The sequence below is a fragment of the Macrobrachium rosenbergii genome, chromosome 2, assembly GCF_040412425.1.
Source record: "Macrobrachium rosenbergii isolate ZJJX-2024 chromosome 2, ASM4041242v1, whole genome shotgun sequence".
NCBI classification, from domain to species: domain Eukaryota; kingdom Metazoa; phylum Arthropoda; class Malacostraca; order Decapoda; family Palaemonidae; genus Macrobrachium; species Macrobrachium rosenbergii.
The window spans coordinates 72337326-72356249 of NC_089742.1; the positions used below are offsets into that span (position 1 = coordinate 72337326).

The following is an 18924-nucleotide window of genomic DNA, read 5'->3' on the forward strand; positions in this document are numbered from 1 at the left end:
CTTATGGGTGTCTCTTCCAAATGAAGAAGAACTAGTCGATTGTCATCATCTGATTGAGGACAAAACATGGTTTCTTGGATGTTTTCTACAGGGTCGAGTTTTTCAACCATACAATATTTCCGTCTGGCAACTATAAGCATTGTTGTCTTAATGTATGTACAATCACCACTACTTGCATTGCCATGCAAGCATTCTAATCATGTACTCATAATGTTCCAACTAGAGATGATCTTCTGTATCAAACTGTGTGTATGTTTCTGTTTGTGAAGACCAAGGTCTCTCCATTTTTCATTTATTATGCTGTTGCATTGTATCCATTAATCTGTCTTGAATCTCATGCAATTGGGTGAAATGTAAAATTTCTGACCCTTCCATTTGATGTATGTGTCATCACCGTATGTTAATCATGTCTCTTGATATCGCCATCTGTTTTTCTGACAAACACAGATGCCTCTGAACCTTTTATGTCCGTTTCTTGTCTGTTGTGTGTTGACATTACCGCCAAACGTCAATAACATCTTCCAAGATTCTGATACATTTATCTCAGTTTAGGAACAAGACAATAAACCTTAGTTAACACCCAGCCATTTTTTCGCTCATTCCCTAGTTTAACTATTGTTCGGAGTGCTGGATAGATGGGCAAGCCGACCCAAGATGACTTTTATTTAACGATTGACCTCTGCACCTCGCTGTTTCCCGCAAAACTGAGTTCTCAGTTTTAGTCCGACCCTCCGAGATGACCGATTGGACCAATTTTGGAGCCCTGGTTACCTCCTCCAGTGAAACCTGAAGCCGCCCCATGATCAGTAGGTGGACGAGCTGACCAACGAAGGACCAGCCACGTCATCCTTCAGCCTCCTGCCGCCTCTCTCGAGCTGGCTGAAAAGGATCAGATTTTTCGTCATCCTTCAGCCCTCAGTAGAATATGTTAATATCATCCGACGTTTTTCAAACCAGCTTTGGCTCTCCTCGAGCTCCTGCTGGTCGGTGCTACAATCAGCCTCCAGTTTCTGTCAAAAATAAAGCCTAAAATAAAAAAATATAAAAATTTGTTTTTAAAACAATTTATTAAAATGTGCACTAAAATGTAAAAATTATTTTTACCCCCGACGCCGTCTTTTCCAAACAATCAACGTTTTTTTTTTTTTGGGAGAGTAGGGATGTAAGAGCCCCGACGCTGTCTCTTCCAAACACGTGTGTGTTCGTGTGTTCGTCGATCGTCATCATCAGAGTCGACAGGACAAAACAGGAGCATCTCGTCTTCTTTCTCTACAGGAACGCGATTTCAACCATACAATATTTCTGTCTGTTTCTCCCTAAGCATTGTTGTCTTAATGTATGTACAATCACCACTACTTGCATTGCCATGCAAGCATTCTAATCATGTACTCATAATGTTCCAACGAATCTTCTGTATCAAACTGTGTGTATGTTTCTGTTTGTGAAGACGCCCAAATGTCTCTCCATTTCACATTTATTATGCTATTGCATTGTATCCATTAATCTGTCTTGAATCTCATGCAATTGGCCATATGTAGAATTTCCTGACCCTTCCACTGATGTATGTTTCATCACTGTATGTTAATCATGTCTCTTGATATCGCCATCTGTTTGTCTGCCGACAAACACAGATGTCTGAACCTTTTATGTCTGTTTTACCTGTCTGTGTGTAGACGCTACATTACCGCTCGCACACGTCAATAACATCTTCCAAGATTCTGTACATTTATCTCAGTAAGGATAAGAGGTTTTTCTTTCCAGAAATGTTGCACGATACACCCAAAATCTTTAATGGCTGATAGTTGTTGCTGATGGGCACAGTATGCATCTTGATTTTTGGTTGGTAATCTCTCAGGATGAAGGGTATACTTTTGAGCAGGTAACAGAAATGTCAGGTATTCAGGTGTACAGCAAAGAACTAGCAGAGTGGGCATCTACTGGTGTTGTGATGGCTACTATTATTTCTTTGGGTAGCCACCCAGCTTATTTTTTCTTCATCATCAACCTAGGCAGCAGTTCCTGACTGCTTTTCCTAACCTGTGACTGTAGGTGCACAGTACTGGTGGCTGGGGGCACCCTCTTTGTTGTGCTTTGTACAGTTGCCTTGCATAGCCTTAGCGTGCTCATTGTCATCTTTCTGGCTATTTCTGGCCTGCAGGAATTTAGGGGTTTGGTGGTGCTGCTGACTGACTGCCCCTTGATGGCACCCATTGCAAGGTTGCTATGAGTGCAAGTCTGACCTGGGGTTGAGAAACACCAGCGTCATGGCATTGGAAATACATCCTTGGTTGCTTGAAGGTGTCCTGTTTGGCTAGGCCCCAACTGAGTATCTTGGTATTTCTGATCAGGGTGTCACAAGAGGGGTACCATGGCTTTGTTGATGTTGACCAGGAACATGTGACAGCAATTTACCATTCCATAAATTCTTGAAGCTCTTTTATGATGGTCAGGATGGGGTATTACCTGATGAATGACACTTTGGAGGGCAGAGGATATACACAGTTTCCAGATATGTGATTACCTAGGATATTGACAGAGGAGGAGCCCCATGGTGCTTTTGTAAGGATGCACTCCCAGTTTCAAGGTAGAATGTGAATATGTAGCAGATTTAGTAGACAGGAGGAGTGGTCTCCCAGGATGTTATCCATCAGCTTCTGTAATGTAGCCCCTGAATACTGGAGGCCAAATGTGTAGTTGAAGGTATGTCTTGAAAGGCATGACGATTGCCGTTTTTGAGATATCTTTTTGGTGGACAAGATTGAATCTGCAGAAGGTTCTCACCCTAATGTAGGGTTGAGGTGATGTCTGCCATGTTGGGAAGTAGTGGTGGTTGTGTTCTGTCTAGAGGTTGAGGTGCCTGTGGCCTCTGCAAGTGTGCCAAAAGCTGTCTGGTTTCTTGACTATAAGGAGTGGTGAGGCTTAGCACCTGGAGGTATTCTGGCAAAGGCCCATGCATTCCATCTCTTTTGAAGCTTTCTTTTTAGCTAGTGTTTCCCTTGTGGCAGACAGCTAATCTTGCAGTAGTGGAAGCTGGTTTTGCAGGTACCACAGACATAGGTGGAGCAGATCCATAGGTCTCACCAGTGAGATGGGTGGCTGCTTGGGGGTTGCAGAGATAGGAAGACAGGTCCAGGGGGCAGTAATAAGCAACATGAGGTTGGTGGCTGCTTGGGGCCTGCAGAGATACGAGGACAGGTCCAGGGGGCAGCAGAGTGACATCCACCAAACAGCAACCTGTAGTGTCCAAGAAGTCTGTGCCGAGTATGGGCGTCAGGATGTCAGTGATTATGAACTCTTACCAGTATTATGGGCGTCAGGATGTCAGTGATTATGAACTCTTACCAGTATTTTATTTCCATTAAAAAGAGGGTGAGGTTCAGATGGCTGCCAATGGTCACCACTGGGCGTATAGGGGTCATCCTTCAATGTGGGTAGTATGGACATAAGTCATCTGTGCCCACCAGTAACTTCTTGCTAGAGGCAACATAGAATCTAGTGGAGTGGGCATCCATTGGTGTCGTGATGGCTACCATTATTTTTTTGGGGTGGCCCTTTTGCTTGTTTTTTCTCTAGCAACAATCTGGGGAGCAATTCCTGGCCAATTTTCCTAAGCTGTGACTGTAGATAAGCACAGTAAGGGTGGTTGGGAACACCCTCTTTATTGTGGTTTGTACAGTTATCTTTGCCCTCTGGCCTTGCAGATGGCTTGGGTAGTATGTTGCAAAGCCTTGGAGGCCTCCAGAAACCTTTCCCCCCTTTTTTTAGCAGATCTGCCATGAGTGTGCTCTCAGCATTGGGAAGGGTGGTGGGGATGTTCACTGGTAGACAGTGCAACAAATCACCTCTGGCAATGTAAGAAGGAACTCGAGTTCATCCCAGGACACCGTCATTGATGTCTCCAGGGGTGTGTTCAGGTGATCGAGGGCTCTTCTGGCATGGGTAGGCGGCTGCAAGGAAAACTCTATCAGGAAATGGAGAGCATCATAAGTGATTCTCCTTGTGCATTCAGGAAGCATGCAGTTATGAGAAAGAGGATGTCTGGGATTGCCTAAAGGACATAGTCTGTGTTTTTTGTGGAACTCGTGACATGCAGAGGCAGTTTGATACCTCTGCTCTCTGGAACCAGACACATGGCTTAGTTATCATGAAGAGGGAGGCAAATGGATTTTTACTATGTTTGTATTAAAGATTTCCTCAGAAAATATCTCATGTATGCTTTAACCTTTACATGAGTGTTTCTTAACAATGGCCAAGCTCCTGACACAATCTTTTGATGCTATTGACAGTGTGCTAGCCAGAGCTTAAGTGCTATATTTAGTCTGTCAGTCACCAGGGTTTAGTGTGAATACTATGCTTTGTCTACTGGGTTGAGGACAACTGGGAGCATTCAAGAAAAAACAGCCAGAGATAAACAGTTATTACTTCGTTAGTGGCTGGTTCTTGTTAAGTAGGCATAGATGAGAACCTTCTACAAGAAATCACTAATGAAAAGGATAACTCAAACAACGAATCCCCTTAGTACACTGAATTATTGTCCAGATTTGAACCACTTTTGATATGTTGTGGAGGAGGAATTGTAGTTACAATGGTAGGCCCAGTGGTGATGCAAGCCTAGTGAAAGGTGGTGTGGATAATGCACAAGCATGTGACCTTGAGGGTGCTACATGACTGGCTGCCGAACTTGTCAGTTAAATCTGGCTTTAGCAGCAATGCTAAGAGCATACACCATGTTCCATGCATGGCCTTGATGACATGATATGTACGCACATGGAAAGTTTCATCATGTAGAAGAATTAAAACTGTTGGGGGAAAGCAGTTTAAGAGATGAATTCCTTTTCTGAAATCAAGCAGCAGGAAAAAAGGATGTTTTTCAATAACTGCAACTGCTGACAATCCCTTTTCAGTTGGACAGGCTACTTTAATGAAAACCAATATTCCTGACACCTGAGCAATCTCATGTCTTTTATCTAGTTGCCTCATGATGGGCAACGTATAAAATCAACCCACATTTTCCTTTTGTAGGCATTTTAGTCTGCCACATCTATTTTGTGGAAACTTGCTGGTCACAGAAATGGTCTCTTGGACTGTTCCTTAACAATGAGTTCACCTGAATAGTCTTAACAATAACATATCTAATGATTAAGTCTTTGCTAACCAATGTACTTTCTGCTGAACAGTGGCTTCTTAACCTTCTGCATCATGACTTGATCTCCCTCCATAAATTTCCATACCTAAAATCATGTCTCAGCTGGGTGTGCTCAAGATGACCAAATTCCACTGATATCTATTTAAATATTTTCTTATAATGTCACTTCATGACAATGCATCTTCCACTTCAAAGCCTCCAATAAGAAGAGTTGCCAACTTCACTTTTGTATTAATTATACCCTATTTTCTACGTGGATATGGCAGGTGGGCCATTATACATTGTTAGTTCACTTTGTTTTTGGCTTTCAAATAAGCTTTCCCATCTAAAAATGGGAAATGGAGCCCCAAAATAAAGTGGATGGAGAGAACTCGCTGTCAGATTGAAGTCTTCAGACAGGTGTTTAGTTGAGTAAATCACTGGCATAAGCTAGAGGAGAAGAGAAGTCATCCATCACACCTGCATCACTAACCTATGGTTACCCATAAACCTTTGACAAAATGTTAATTCATCCGAGGATGTGATAGGGTAGCTACAAAATGTCTTGAGCAACCACTATAGCAAATAGGGAAAAAACAGAATGAAGCCAAGGGCCCACTGGTGTCCTCCAGGTAGAAAGCAGCCGCAAGAATGTCAGTCAGACTTCCATCCTCAATATCCGAAAGCCAGTTATTCATTAACGAGGATTAAATACAACTCCAAACTGTGTGAAATAAACAAGTGGGATCCATGTCTTCTCTCTCATTAGAAGACTGGAGTGCCTGGTCTAAGGATATGGAGCCAGAAGGGAAGGTGCCTAGACTGCCTTTCAATTGGCCAGCACTGAGTAGAGGGATCAGCAATCAAACAGAATCACTACAACCTGACAAAATGACTGGGATATGCACCAACATACAAAGTACTAACCATTCCACTCGAGTTCCAAGGGAAGAAAACAGAAAGGCTCTCATCGGGTTGAAGGCAAATGAACCACCCAAAGTCTCACTAAGAAGCTGAAATCCTTTTACATGGGCGAAAAAGAGAAATGGCAGATAGTCTAACTGTGAAGCTGAGCTAACACAGCTGAGTGGATAGTCATTAGATGTCATCCTGTATGAAAATCTAATAATATTCCCAAGAACAAAAAGCCTTTTTCTCTTCCTAGCCATACCCAAAGAAAAGACCATTCATAGGCTAAGCTGGAGCAAAGTGATCTAGCACCAGCTTTATGATAGACATGTTTGACACGATAGATGATGATGCCAAAAAGGAACTTCTGTTACACAAGGTGTTTAAGAGATCATTCTGAGCCTTCCTTTTAATCTCTAAGCTCCCCAAGACAAATGTAAGAAACCAGAGGAAAAGCAAGGGTCTTGGCAGAAAGAGTAAGGACTGTAGTGCATCCTACCATGGGCAATGTGGACCAAGAACAGGTCACCATTGATGACAAAAGTTAAGGGCAATGCTGAAACCTTGCACTCACTTTACAAGGATCCCCAAGAAGATTTCCACGGAAGCAAGAGACGAGGTGGATGGTATAAGAATCCCAGAGAGCAAACCTAAGACTCTTTATCAGAAGTCCTCTCCAATGGGTCATTACCGTGTGAGGACCACCTCAGGTTAATTGTAAGATGAAGATCAGTCAAGTGGAAAGAAGGTTAAAGATCAATTCATGCACTAACAATTCCCCCTAAAAAAGATTCTAAAATGCCTGACAAAAACAAAAGAAGTGGTGCGCAACATCCACTGCCACCCCTAATTCTAGCAAGACAAGGGACAGCTATAAAGGGAGATCAATATCACCCCTGGATCAGGAAGTTTCATGTGCCTAATGTCCACTTATACATTTCCAAGGACTAGGGAGTAGGATCACAAGGATGCTGAAACACCTGATGGACCTCCCGCATTTTAAGGACTGGTCTACGAAGGTACACTTGTACCTGGGTAGAACCCAGCAGAATTAAAAAGGCTATTGGCTACAAAAGAAGTATGCTCAGATGATTTCAAGCTTTGGTCCTCAGATCTTCTCCTCCTCCTCCACTTTCGTCTTGCAAGTCCTTGCTACTTTTCAAACTGAAGCCTGGAAAGCAACATTAAGTACCAGGTAGATTGCATGATTCCTTCTCATGAGAGGGGGACCCACTCATGATAAATGCATAACGAGTGTGTCTGGTTGATTGCATTCATGTAAGGAGAGCATCAGCTGGTAAACCTTCCAAACAAAGTTGAAAGAGAATGAGTGAAAAAAAAAAAAGGTGGGAAGTACATCCTTCCACTGCAAGAGGCAACCCAGGGATAGATTTGAAGTTTGGGTTAGTCAATAAATATCCATGGGTCAGATGAGTGTGATGAACCTGAAGACCAGAATGAAAACCACTATAATCCAACAGTTGGTTTAATATGTTATAATTTGTTACCAGATGCATTATTCCATAATGTCTCCCATTTGCTCAAGACTATGGGTTTTACTGATTATAAACAAATAACTGATGGGAACAAGTATGCTATAATTTATTATAAAATTGCCACTGTGGTTGCTTTATAACCTCATTTTCCTTAAAGCCTACATGTGCAGGGATCAGATATATTTCAACATTTATACTGGTTTCATAGAATTTGTGGAATGAAAACTTTCTTGAAAAAGGGATTTCTTGGACAATAATTTGAAGGCCTTTTAAAGAACTTCAGATAATTTAAAGGGTTTTTAAAGAACCTCAGTGGCTGAAAATTATAAAAGTTCTGTTGTAGCAAGATTTTAATCTCACCTGCTGACCATACCGCTGAGAATTCTGCTGTGAAAACAGAAGTACTGTTAGGTTAAAAAATAACAGCTTATTTCATTAAAAATATCACAGCAAATCCTCCACCAGATGGAGATTTGAATTCATACATATAAACTGTGAAATGAGGGCCTCTGCATCTTCTATGAACTACTGTATGTTGCTGATGATGTTCAGGGGTATATAATTTTTAGATAAACAGGACACGTGTGTACACACATGTACTTTGCACAGCATCCAAGAGAGGGAAATGCAAGCACTGAAAGTAATATGTTTACATTTATTGACTCATATATATTCTTTAAACTTTAATTGGTAATGGTGGGGGACAACTGTTTACAAAAATGTTCCTTAGACTGAAAAGCTCTCTAGTTGGTGAGTCACTTCCTGAGTCTTCACTGGGCTTCATACAGTTATGAAGTCCCAGTGAAGGGCAAAAGGAGGTTCGTCAGTTCCAATAATTAATGTTGGAGAGGACTTGAATACCCCAGTACAGATTCTAAGTCCTTCATAACTCTTGGTATTTTGTAGTCTATCCTTTCAAATTATTCCCATTATCCTTTAAAGTGATCCTGAGTCTGCTGCACACTGTAGTACAGTCCTTATACACATTAACCTTTGCTCTGTGTACCGAGATATTTTTATTTCCATACTCTAGCAATCTATTTGCTATGCCTTTACTTACTGCTCAGTAAATACCTGATTAAAAAATCACTGTTTAAGAGATGTTGAATGTTGTAGGCTGCCCTTCCACCATAGCATGACCTTCCCCCTTCCTCTCTTTCACATTTGCTCTTCTTATACATTTTGGACACTGATCCATTAATCAGTTACATTTTGTAATCATGGTCATCATTTGGAACATAATACTATACAAATAAGTATACAGTATATGTACAGTATTATCATTACCTCTACTACCCAGCAGCAGCCCCATGGGCAAATGACTATACAGTTGCTTTACTTTGCTTCCTTAATTACCAGAAGCCCTTTCTTTGCTGACATTTTCAACACTCTTCTACATGCCATTTTTATTTGTTATACATTTCTGTAACTTCTTCCTCTGATTCTGCAGTTGTAAAAAGTTCATTTTCATATAAAAGTGTCCCCTTTTGTACCTTTCTGTAGATTTCTTCATTACCTTGACAAACATAAAAAATCTGGAACTATCATTTTCAAACATAAAATGGTAAACAGACCAGTGTATGGAAAAAGACCTGGTTGATATATAATTTCAAACCTGTATTTAATCTATATACCATAGTGTAATATAACTACAGCTACAATAGTCATTTGCTACAATATATTTACAGTCATCATGAATACAAAAAATAATTTACACATCTTTTCTTTCACATTACAAAGAAATAATGTGTAGAAAAGTGAATTACATCAATAATATCAAATAGAAGTTTCCTTATTTGTTAATGTTATCAATAAAACAATTAGGTAGACATGAACTTTAAAACTAATAAAATACAGTACAGTACAGTAATATTCAAGTTTCCAAGAAACTAAATTTTTCATAATAAATGAGGCACAATTTTTTTTTTACATCATCACAGGAGGTACAGTAGCTTACAATTACTTAAAGAAAAGGAGTGATGAGATTTACTGCTTTGCTTTGTCCACAGATGACTGCTTGATTCGATAATCACTGAGGGCTGCTTTGATAGCATCTTCTGCAAGCACTGAAATTATGCAAAACACCTAGTTAATGAACTGCCAAGTACAGTACACAATAATGCTTTGTCACAACCCACAATTAACCCTTAAACGCCTACTGGACGTATCATACGTCAACTAAAATTGTCTGTTGGGTGCCAAGGGGCGTACCGTCACGTCGACTACAAAAATTTCAACCTTCGGTCAACTTTATTTCGACTGAAATGGTCGAAAAACGCAATTAAAGCTAAAACTCTTACATTCTAGTAATATGCAATCATTTACCTTCATTTTGCAACAAATTGGAAGTCTCAAGCACAATATTTCGATTTATGGTGAATTTTTGAAAAAACTTTTTCTTACGTCATGCTGGTAACTCGGCGAAAATTTCAGAAATTCTTCGTCATTTTGTCGTAATTTTTGCACTGTTTTATATTAGCCGTTACGTAAAGTTTTATATATGAAAATGTGTGCAATTTCATGTAAAATACAACAAAATACAACCCATGGTTGTAGCTTTTATCAGTTTGGAAATATTTTCATATAAATCTCGATAACTGCCAAAATTTCAACCTTCGGTCAACTTTGACTCGACCGAAATGGTCAAAAAACACAATTGTAAGCTAAAACTCTTACATTCTAGTAATATTCAATCATTTACCTTCATTTTGCAACAAATTGGAAGTCTCTAGCACAATATTTCGATTTATGATGAATTTTTGAAAAAAAACTTTTCCTTACGTCCGCGCCAGAAATTCTTTCATCACGTTGTCGTAATATTTGCACCGTTTTATATTAGTCGTTACATAAACTTTTATATATGGAAATGTGCGTAATTTCATGTAGAATACAACAGAAAATAACTCATGGTTGTAACTTTTATCAGTTTTGAAATATTTTCATATAAATCACAATAACTGCCAAAATTTCAACCTTCGGTCAAGTTTAACTCGACCAAAATGGTAAAAAAACGCAATTATAAGCTAAAACTCTTACATTCTAGTAATATTCGATCATGTACCTTCATTTTGCGACAAACTGGAAGTCTCTAGCACAATATTTCGATTTATGGTGAATTTCTGAAAAAAAAAAAAAACTTTTTCCTTACGTCTGCGTGCGGTAACTCTGCTGAACATCTCAGAAATTCTTTCGTCACGTTGTCGTAATGTTTGCATCGTTTTACATTAGTCGTTACATAAACTTTTACGTATGAAAATGTGCGCAGTTTCATGTAGAATACAACAGAAAATAATTCATGGTTGTAGCTTTTATTACTTTTTTGAAATATTTTCACATAAATCGATAACTGCCAAAATTTCAACCTTGGTCAACTTTAACTTTCGACCGAAAATGGTGAAAAAACGCAATTGTAAGCTAAAACTCTTACATTCTAGTAATATTCAATCATTTACCCTTATTTTACAATAAATTGGAAGTCTCTAGCACAATATTTCGATTTATGGTAATTTTTTGAAAAACATTTTCCCACGCTCTTGCTGGTAACTTCGGCCGAACATCTCAGAAATTCTTTCGTCACGTTGTTGTAATGTTTGCACCGTTTTATATTAGTTGTTACATAAACTTTTATATATGAAAATGTGCACAATTTCATGTACAATACAACAGAAAATAACTCATGGCTGTAGCTTTTACCAGTTTTGAAATATTTTCATATAAATTACGATAAATAGAAAAAATTCGACCTTCGGTCAACTTTAACTCGACCGAAATGGTCGAAAACTGCAATTGTAAGCTAAAACACTTACAGTCTAGTAATATTCAATCAATTAGCTTCATTTTTCAACAAACGGGAAGTCTCTAGCACAATATTTCGATTTATGGTGAATTTTTGAAAAAAACTTTTTTGTACGTCCGAGCGTTACGGATTCATGCATCATATTGTGATAATATTTTCTCTGTGTTGCTTTGATCGTTTTACAATTTGTTATATACCAAATTCATTGCAATTTAGTGTAAAATACAAAGAAAAAAAAAATCCGTTAGCCTTAACCGTTTTGCTCACAGCGCGATTTGTATAAAATTATATATGAAAATTTTTTTTGTGCTGTCATATATTTCAATATTTATATATGATAATGATATTTTTTTTATTTCTGATGGTTGCATACTAAACTTCAGGCAATGACAAAAAAAGAAGCCAAATATGAACTCTTAATCTTACAAACTAAGCGTGCTGTGATTTTTTGAAAAAAACTTTTTTTCCGCTTCGGCGCTAACTCTCTAACGCCGCCTGCATACGGGAGACGTTTTTGTAAATAGAGGCTCGGCGTTTAAGGGTTAACTACCATTATTTTCAATAAAACAAATAAACACTAAAAAATATATTTATGCAAAATGACAAATTTTTTAATCAATTTGTATATATCATAGCTAACAAAACTGTGGTCTTAACTTATGGATAATTCCTCTAGCGCCAGCTGGAAACTGGTAAAAATAACAAACAAGGAATTGGTGGCAACAAAGTAAGCTGATAGGCCTAGGTGGCAACCATCAAGTTCCTTCGAGTATGCTATGCACTGAAGGAATGATACCTTAATTTCTTCCATCCCAGGAAACTTGATTGGGGGGTGGCTAGATGTGGGCCCTATAAGTTAAGACCACAGGTTTGTTAGCTATGAAAAATACAAACTGATAAAAAATTTGTCATTTGTTCATATGTAGAACAAACCTGGGTCTTAACTTATGGATAGACTCACTTTTGGAGGGAGGAAAGAAAGTCTGGAACTGACTGGAGGTTCAGCACACCTGGTAACTCTTCCTGCCTTATAGAAGCCTATGGAAGGGAACCAAAGTCTCTGACACAATAAAAAAAAAGTGATTATTTAACAGTCAGATTTCTGGGATTCTGTACAATGTGACGAGACAATGTAGGAAGAAGTTAAAAAACTATATCTGTAGATAACAGACCTTCATAGCCACCAACAGTTTGCTATCAATCCTCTCTCCCCTTGCTAGAGAGAGGAGGGACTAGCTTTTGCCAAAGTTTTATATTCATGTGCGAATAAGCAAAACTTAAACAAAAAGGTCGCCGTCTTACCTGTGTCAGACGCATTCCAGCACATGATGGAATGATTCTTCACCCACTGGGTAGAGAAGAAAAGAAAGGAAACTGAAGGAGACCAGCCATCCCATTCATTCTCACTTTCATACCATCATCTTAGGTAAGATACAAACTGTCCTGCTAGGGGCACTGGATGAGTTAAACAACCTGCTGAGCAGCCACCACCGGACCCAAGGAAAAAGTGTCCAAGGACCTGTGGGGAACATCCCACAGATAGAAGGAAGTGAAGGTAGTCTGATGATGCCATGTGCCAGCATTCAAAATCCTTTGAACAGACAAGTTCTTTCTGAATCCCAAAAAAGGGCCTAGCCCCCAAACATCATGTGCTCTTGTATGCGCTGTGTTAGGACTGAAGTATGAAATCGAACCATAGGCTTGTTTGATAGTATCACATAGCCAAAAGGAGATCATATTCTTGGACACTTCTTTCTTGTTCTGGCCACTGCCAAGGAAAAGTCTTTGGCAGCCCGGTCAGAGATGGCGAGCGTAGTAGCTCTGACAGGGCAAAGGAGCAATTTGTCCAGATCGTTGTCAACAAAGTCATTAAGAGATGGAATTGAGAAGAAATCAAACCTATCATCATGACAAGAGGGGTTTTGGGTCTTAGCCACAAATTCTGGGACAAATTCAAAGGCTACAAACATCCAACCGCTCGTATGCTTGACATCATAGGCTACGCCATGGAGTTCACCAACTTGCTTCGAGGAGGCCAGGACCAGCAGGGAAACAGTCTTGAGAGTCAGGTTCCTATCTGACACACGACACTGAGGCTCAAACAGGGCATGGGTGAGGCTGCCCAGTACCTAAGCCAGGTCCCAACTGGGTGGTCTAAACTCTTTTGGAGGACAAGACTGCTCAAAGCTCTTGAGAAGCATTGAGTTCTCCCACAATGAAGAAAGACTGACATCCTTCATACATAAAACTGACCTCAAGGTAGCTCTGTAGCCTTCATGGAAAACACAGAAAGTTGTTTCTCTCTGTGGTGAAAAACAAGGAAGTCTGCTACCTGCTGAACAGAAGTTCTGATTGGAAAGACCCAGTTGATGACACCAACCACAGCAAAGGGCCCATTGCCTTGGTACATGGATGAGGAAGATCTTCTGAGATAGCCAGACATCTTTGATGCTGCTCTGCAAGAATAGCCTCTTGCTCGGAGGAGATACTGGATAGTCTCCAGCCGTGAAGAAATAGGGACTATACTGAGTGGTGGAATCTCTGGAAGTGGGGTTGACACAGAAGGTTGTGCCTTGGAGGAATCTCCCTCGGAGCTTCTGACAGTGGGGTTAGGAGATTGAGAACCATTCCACGTGGGGCCATATGGGAGCAACTGGGGTCATTCTGTGGTTCTGAGAGGCCATTACCCTGTTCAGAACTTGACAAACTAGGCAAAATGGAGGGAAGGCATGGGCCTCCAGATTGTCCCAGGAGTGTTGCAGGGTGTCCTCTGCCACCGCAAATGGATCTGGAACCACGGAACAAGACCTCTATAGTTTTCTGTTGAACCTCATTTCAAACAGGTCTACTGAGGGTCTTCACCACAGATGAAAGAGCCTGTTAGCAGTGTCCTGGTGCAGAAACCACTCTGTCCCTATGACTCCGACTACTTAGACTGTCTGCCACTACATTCCTCCTCCCCAGGATATACCTGTGATGTTGTCTGATATGAGCACCACAGAGTGCCCCATCACCCTCTTCTGAAATTGCTGAAGAGCTAGGAAGGCAGCCTTGAGCTACAGAACGTTGATGTGAGGCAGCCTCTCTTGTTGAGTCCACACTCTGGATGTCACAAGACCTTCCAAATGCACTCCCAACCCTCGCACGAGGCGTCTGAGAACAGGAGGACCTCTGGAGGAGGAGAATGAAGAGGCACCTCAACAGCCGGACCTCTGGAGGAGGAGAATGGAAAGGCACCTCAACAGCTAAGTTCCTGTTGTCCAACCACTACAACAGGTCCTCTCTTACTTCCTGCGACAGCGGAACTAGAAAATAAGGAGGATCTCTTGCAGGGGACCAAAACTCTTTCACCCTCCACTGCAGAGACTCAAGGTGTAGACGAGCGTGAGGGAACAACTTCTCTTTGGAGGTTAACAGACCCAGAATCACTTGCCACTGATTAGCTGGCTGAGACTGCTCCGAGAGGAAGGACTGAGCTACAACCTTAAACTTTTCCATTCCCTGCTCTGACAGGAAAACTCTCGGCGAGACTGCGTCTATGACCATGCCCAGGTAATGAATCTTCTGATTGGGGACGAGATGCGACTTCTCAAAATTGACCGCGATGCCCAAGTCGCGACAAAACTGAAGAAGACAGTCCCTGTCTTGGACTGACTTTTCCTGAGACCCAGCCAAGACCAGCCAGTCATTGAGGTATCTGAGAAGGCGAATCCCCTGGGAGTGGGCCCACAATGAAACCAAGGTGAATGCTCTTGTGAAAACTTGAGGGGCTATTGAGAGGCCGAAGCACAAGACTTTGAACTCGAAAACTGACTCCCCAAGGCTGAAGCAGAGAAACTTCCTAGAGGAAGGATGAATTGGAATCTGGAAGTATGCTTCCTTCAGGTCTATTGAATGCAGAAAGTTGTTCTCCATGATGGCTGCTAACACCATTCGAGGAGTCTCCATCCTAAACTGGGTCTTCCTGATGTAGAGGTTCAAGGTCGACATGTCTATCACTGACCGCCAATCGCCTGTCGCCTTGGGAACAAGAGACCCGACTGTAAAAACCTGGAGAAGGATGCTCTACCATTTCCACAACCCCTTTCTCCATCATCTTCACCTTGGAGAGCTTGATGTTTCAACGTGCCAAGAGCATACATCCGGTGAAGAGGAGGCTGAACAGAAGGAAGAGGAAGAAAGTTGAAAGGGTAGTAGGAACCCAACCAGAAGGACAGCTACTACCCATTCTTCCGACCGAAGGCCCGCCACGTAGCCCAATGGCTCGCCAGGCATCCCTCCACACGGGTGAGGACTTGTGGGGAGGGGCGCCTACTCTATTGCTTAGAACCTCTCGCCTTGTGGTGGCAGTATCAAAAAATGATATTTTAATGATAAAATAAAGTTTGTTCATACTTACCTGGCAGATATATATATAGCCGTATTCTCCAAGTCCGACAGAATTTCAAAACTCATGTACATGCAGTGGCCGGCAGGTATTAGTGATCATTCTTGCCATTGGGAGGCGGGTATCAGGAACCATTCCCATTTTCTATTCAGATTTTCTAACGCCACTGACTCCTGAGGGGAGGAGGGAGGGCAATATGAATATATATATCTGCCAGGTAAGTATGAACAAACTTTATTTTATCATTAAAATATCATTTTGTTCATGAGACTTAATTCGCTTATATATATATAGCTGAATACCACTCTTTGAGGGGGTAGAGACAGCTAAGAATTAGGGAAAAACCAAGCAATTATTGGTAAAATTATTTTGGTTCCTTATCTGATAGCTCATTGAGTGGTTACTGTCACTCTAGTCTGCTTCTGCTTTACTAGAGACCCCAGCGAGGTAGTGACCTATATAGCTGGCGACTTCTAGATGATCTGTCAACGGGGGCGTGACCACAATGTGACTAGATCATAGACCATACAAAGAGGACAAAAGAGCATTACTAACCACCTAACCAACACCTAAAGCATTAGTTTGCAAAGGATTGGGAAGACTGCTCCAGTAGTCGCACCCAACAACCATAAAACACAATTAAAAGGATAGGATCAGAGTTACCCTGTCCCTAAGGTTGGCTGAAGCAGCAATGATGGTCCCAGCTAGTGCCACTGTGATGCTACCTAAACATCTTGCCAAGAGTGTGAGGCAAACATCGCATTGACTTCGCCAAAATGTGGCACCAAGAATGTCACTGAGCACCATTTTCTGAACGCTGGGCGGGAGGTAGCAACTGCCCTCACCTCGTGAGCTGCTAACTCTCAACAACTTGAAGTTGAGTCGTCATAACTAGAGTGTACGCCCCACGACGTTCCTAACAAGAATGCCAGTGCATTCTTCGACATAGGTTTAACTGGTTGCCCCACAGAACACCATAAATATCTTGAGGACCAATGCAGTGTCCTGTGTTCTTTTAAGGTAGTACTTGAGAGCTTCTAACTGACATAGAACTCCTCAGGTTCCTGTCCAATAAGGTCTGCTAAACCTTTAATTTCAAAGTGTCTAGGCCAAGGTTAGAAGACCTATCATTTCTTAGCCAAGAACTTAGGGCTTAAAGAATAGACAGCATTGTGTTCCTTGAAGCCCACATGACGGCCCTAACTTCGCCACTCTTTGCCGCCAGAGCCGAGGAATGCCGCTGAAAGTAACATCCTTAAGAGATGCAGAGTGGAGAGGCTCAAAAGGATTCAACATCAAAACTTGAGCACTACGTCCAAGTTCCAAGCAGGGGAATTAGCTGAGGAAATTTGGACGCCTTGGAAAGAGCCTGTAAGATCGTGGAGGTCCTTATTGTCAGGACAAATCTAATCCTCTGTGTCTGAATACACCTGAAAGCATGTCCGATAACACTTGATAGTCGGAATCAAGCATCGAAGCCTTTTCTTAAGTAAAGGAGAAAATCCAAGTAACCTGGCCTACAGTGATAGAGGAAGAGGAAAAGCCCTTCTCTTCTTACACCAACCTTTGAAGGTTGCTCACTTCGCCAGATATATCCTTAGATGAAGAACTTCTGGCTCTAGCGATGGTCTGCTACCTGGCCAGAAACCCTTCGCTCTGACCAAGTTTCTCGATAGTCTGGAAAGCAGTCAGGTTCAGAGCGGGAGATTCAAAGATATCTCGTGAAGTGGGCTTCTTTATGAGCAGGTCTGCTCATAGGAAGGGTCCTGGAACGCCTACCAACCAGAAGAGAAACTCCGAGAACCAGTGGTTCAAGGCCAAAACGTGGGGATGAGTCATCCTCGTCTCCTTTGTGAGGCCGCTGACCTCATGCATGACTTCTCCCAGAATTTAGAACGGGGAAAAGGGCGTAAACATCTATTCCCGCCCAATCCCAGGAAGAGCAACTATCAGCAACTGTCCCAGGGTCGAAAGTACAGATGAGCTTTATAGAGGGGAGCTCGCTGTTCTTGAGGTCGTGAAAATATCCACAAGATGGCGACCCCAAATTTCCAAAAATCTTGGCAAACTCCTGATGAAGGGGTCCATTCCTCTCGCAGGAGTTGATGGCGCTAACAGAGCAGGTCTGCTCAAACATTTTCGGACCCCCTGCAAATAAAACCAGAGAATCGAAGTTTGTTAGTGCAGCATAGGCTCAAAGAATAATCTCTCTTGCAAGGCTGAACAGGAACAAAGTAGTATTGTCCGAAAGCCATAGAACTACACGACAAACTTGACCTCGGCACTGAGAGCCAAAAGATAGCCGCTTAATTCTTGAAGTCGATAAATAGGACACCTGTTCCTCTCTCCGGGTTCCTGCACACTCTCCCTCTAGTGTTGCCCTCAACCTGTTGACTTAATTGAAAAAACAACACTAGGTTGGGGTTCAGAAGCTTGGAGGGAGATCCCTTTCTGCAATTTCTGGATCGAGCCACCACCACAGATCTCTCTTTTATATAAGGAAGAATTCTCAATTCCTCTTTCAAGTCTTCCTTGCTTTGCCAGTTCTCCAACAAAAGAACTGAAGAGGCCTGAGATGCAGACTCCCCAGAAACAAATCCTCCAGCGAGGAATGGTCCCCAGCAGACCTGGTCCTCTTCCTTCACTCAGCATGTTTCCTTTCCAAGAAGGCCGAGACTTTTCGCAGACATAGAAGCTGCCGTGACGGCGACGGAGACGCTATAAAAGCCAGCTGAATACATCTGGAATTCTGCAGACACAATGGATGGGTGAGAGGGGATCAGCCGCGCACTTCTCCATTATGACCAGAAGTCCCAGGGACTTCACGAAGGTAGAGTCAACCGAAGGTCCACCAGATACCTCTTCGCCTAACGACAATCAAACTACAGTCGCCCAAGTAGAGTGAGATCCTGACGGCGATAGGTGCAACTGCATCGCAACGTTTTTCGGCGAGACGCGGTAAACACCGAGCAAAATGTGACGCCAACAGCATCTGGTGTTCCTGTATGTCACCCTTCCAAGTACTGACCAGACCCGACGTTGCATACCTTCGCCTGGATCGGACGAGAAGCCGTGTGTTTTCAACGTGGTATGGTCGCTGTGCAGAGTCCAAAGCAGAGAGCTCCGGAACTGGTACAAACAATAGTCCCCAAGACAACCTGGAGATACTTCATCGAACGGATGAATTGGGGCGCAAGATAAGTAATTTTGA

At 41.8% G+C, this 18924-nt stretch overlaps 1 protein-coding gene across 1 annotated transcript in view; it reads right to left on the reverse strand.

Annotated features, from left to right (window-relative positions):
* Positions 1-9132: 9132 nt before the first annotated feature.
* The window catches only part of IscU (Iron-sulfur cluster assembly enzyme), a 49386-nt gene continuing 39594 nt past the window's right edge, over positions 9133-18924 (reverse strand). Inside the window, exon 4 of the mRNA XM_067120759.1 lies at positions 9133-9596. Coding sequence (XP_066976860.1) covers positions 9517-9596 — 80 coding nt within the window. The 3' untranslated portion in view covers positions 9133-9516. The remainder of the gene's footprint in view (positions 9597-18924) is intronic.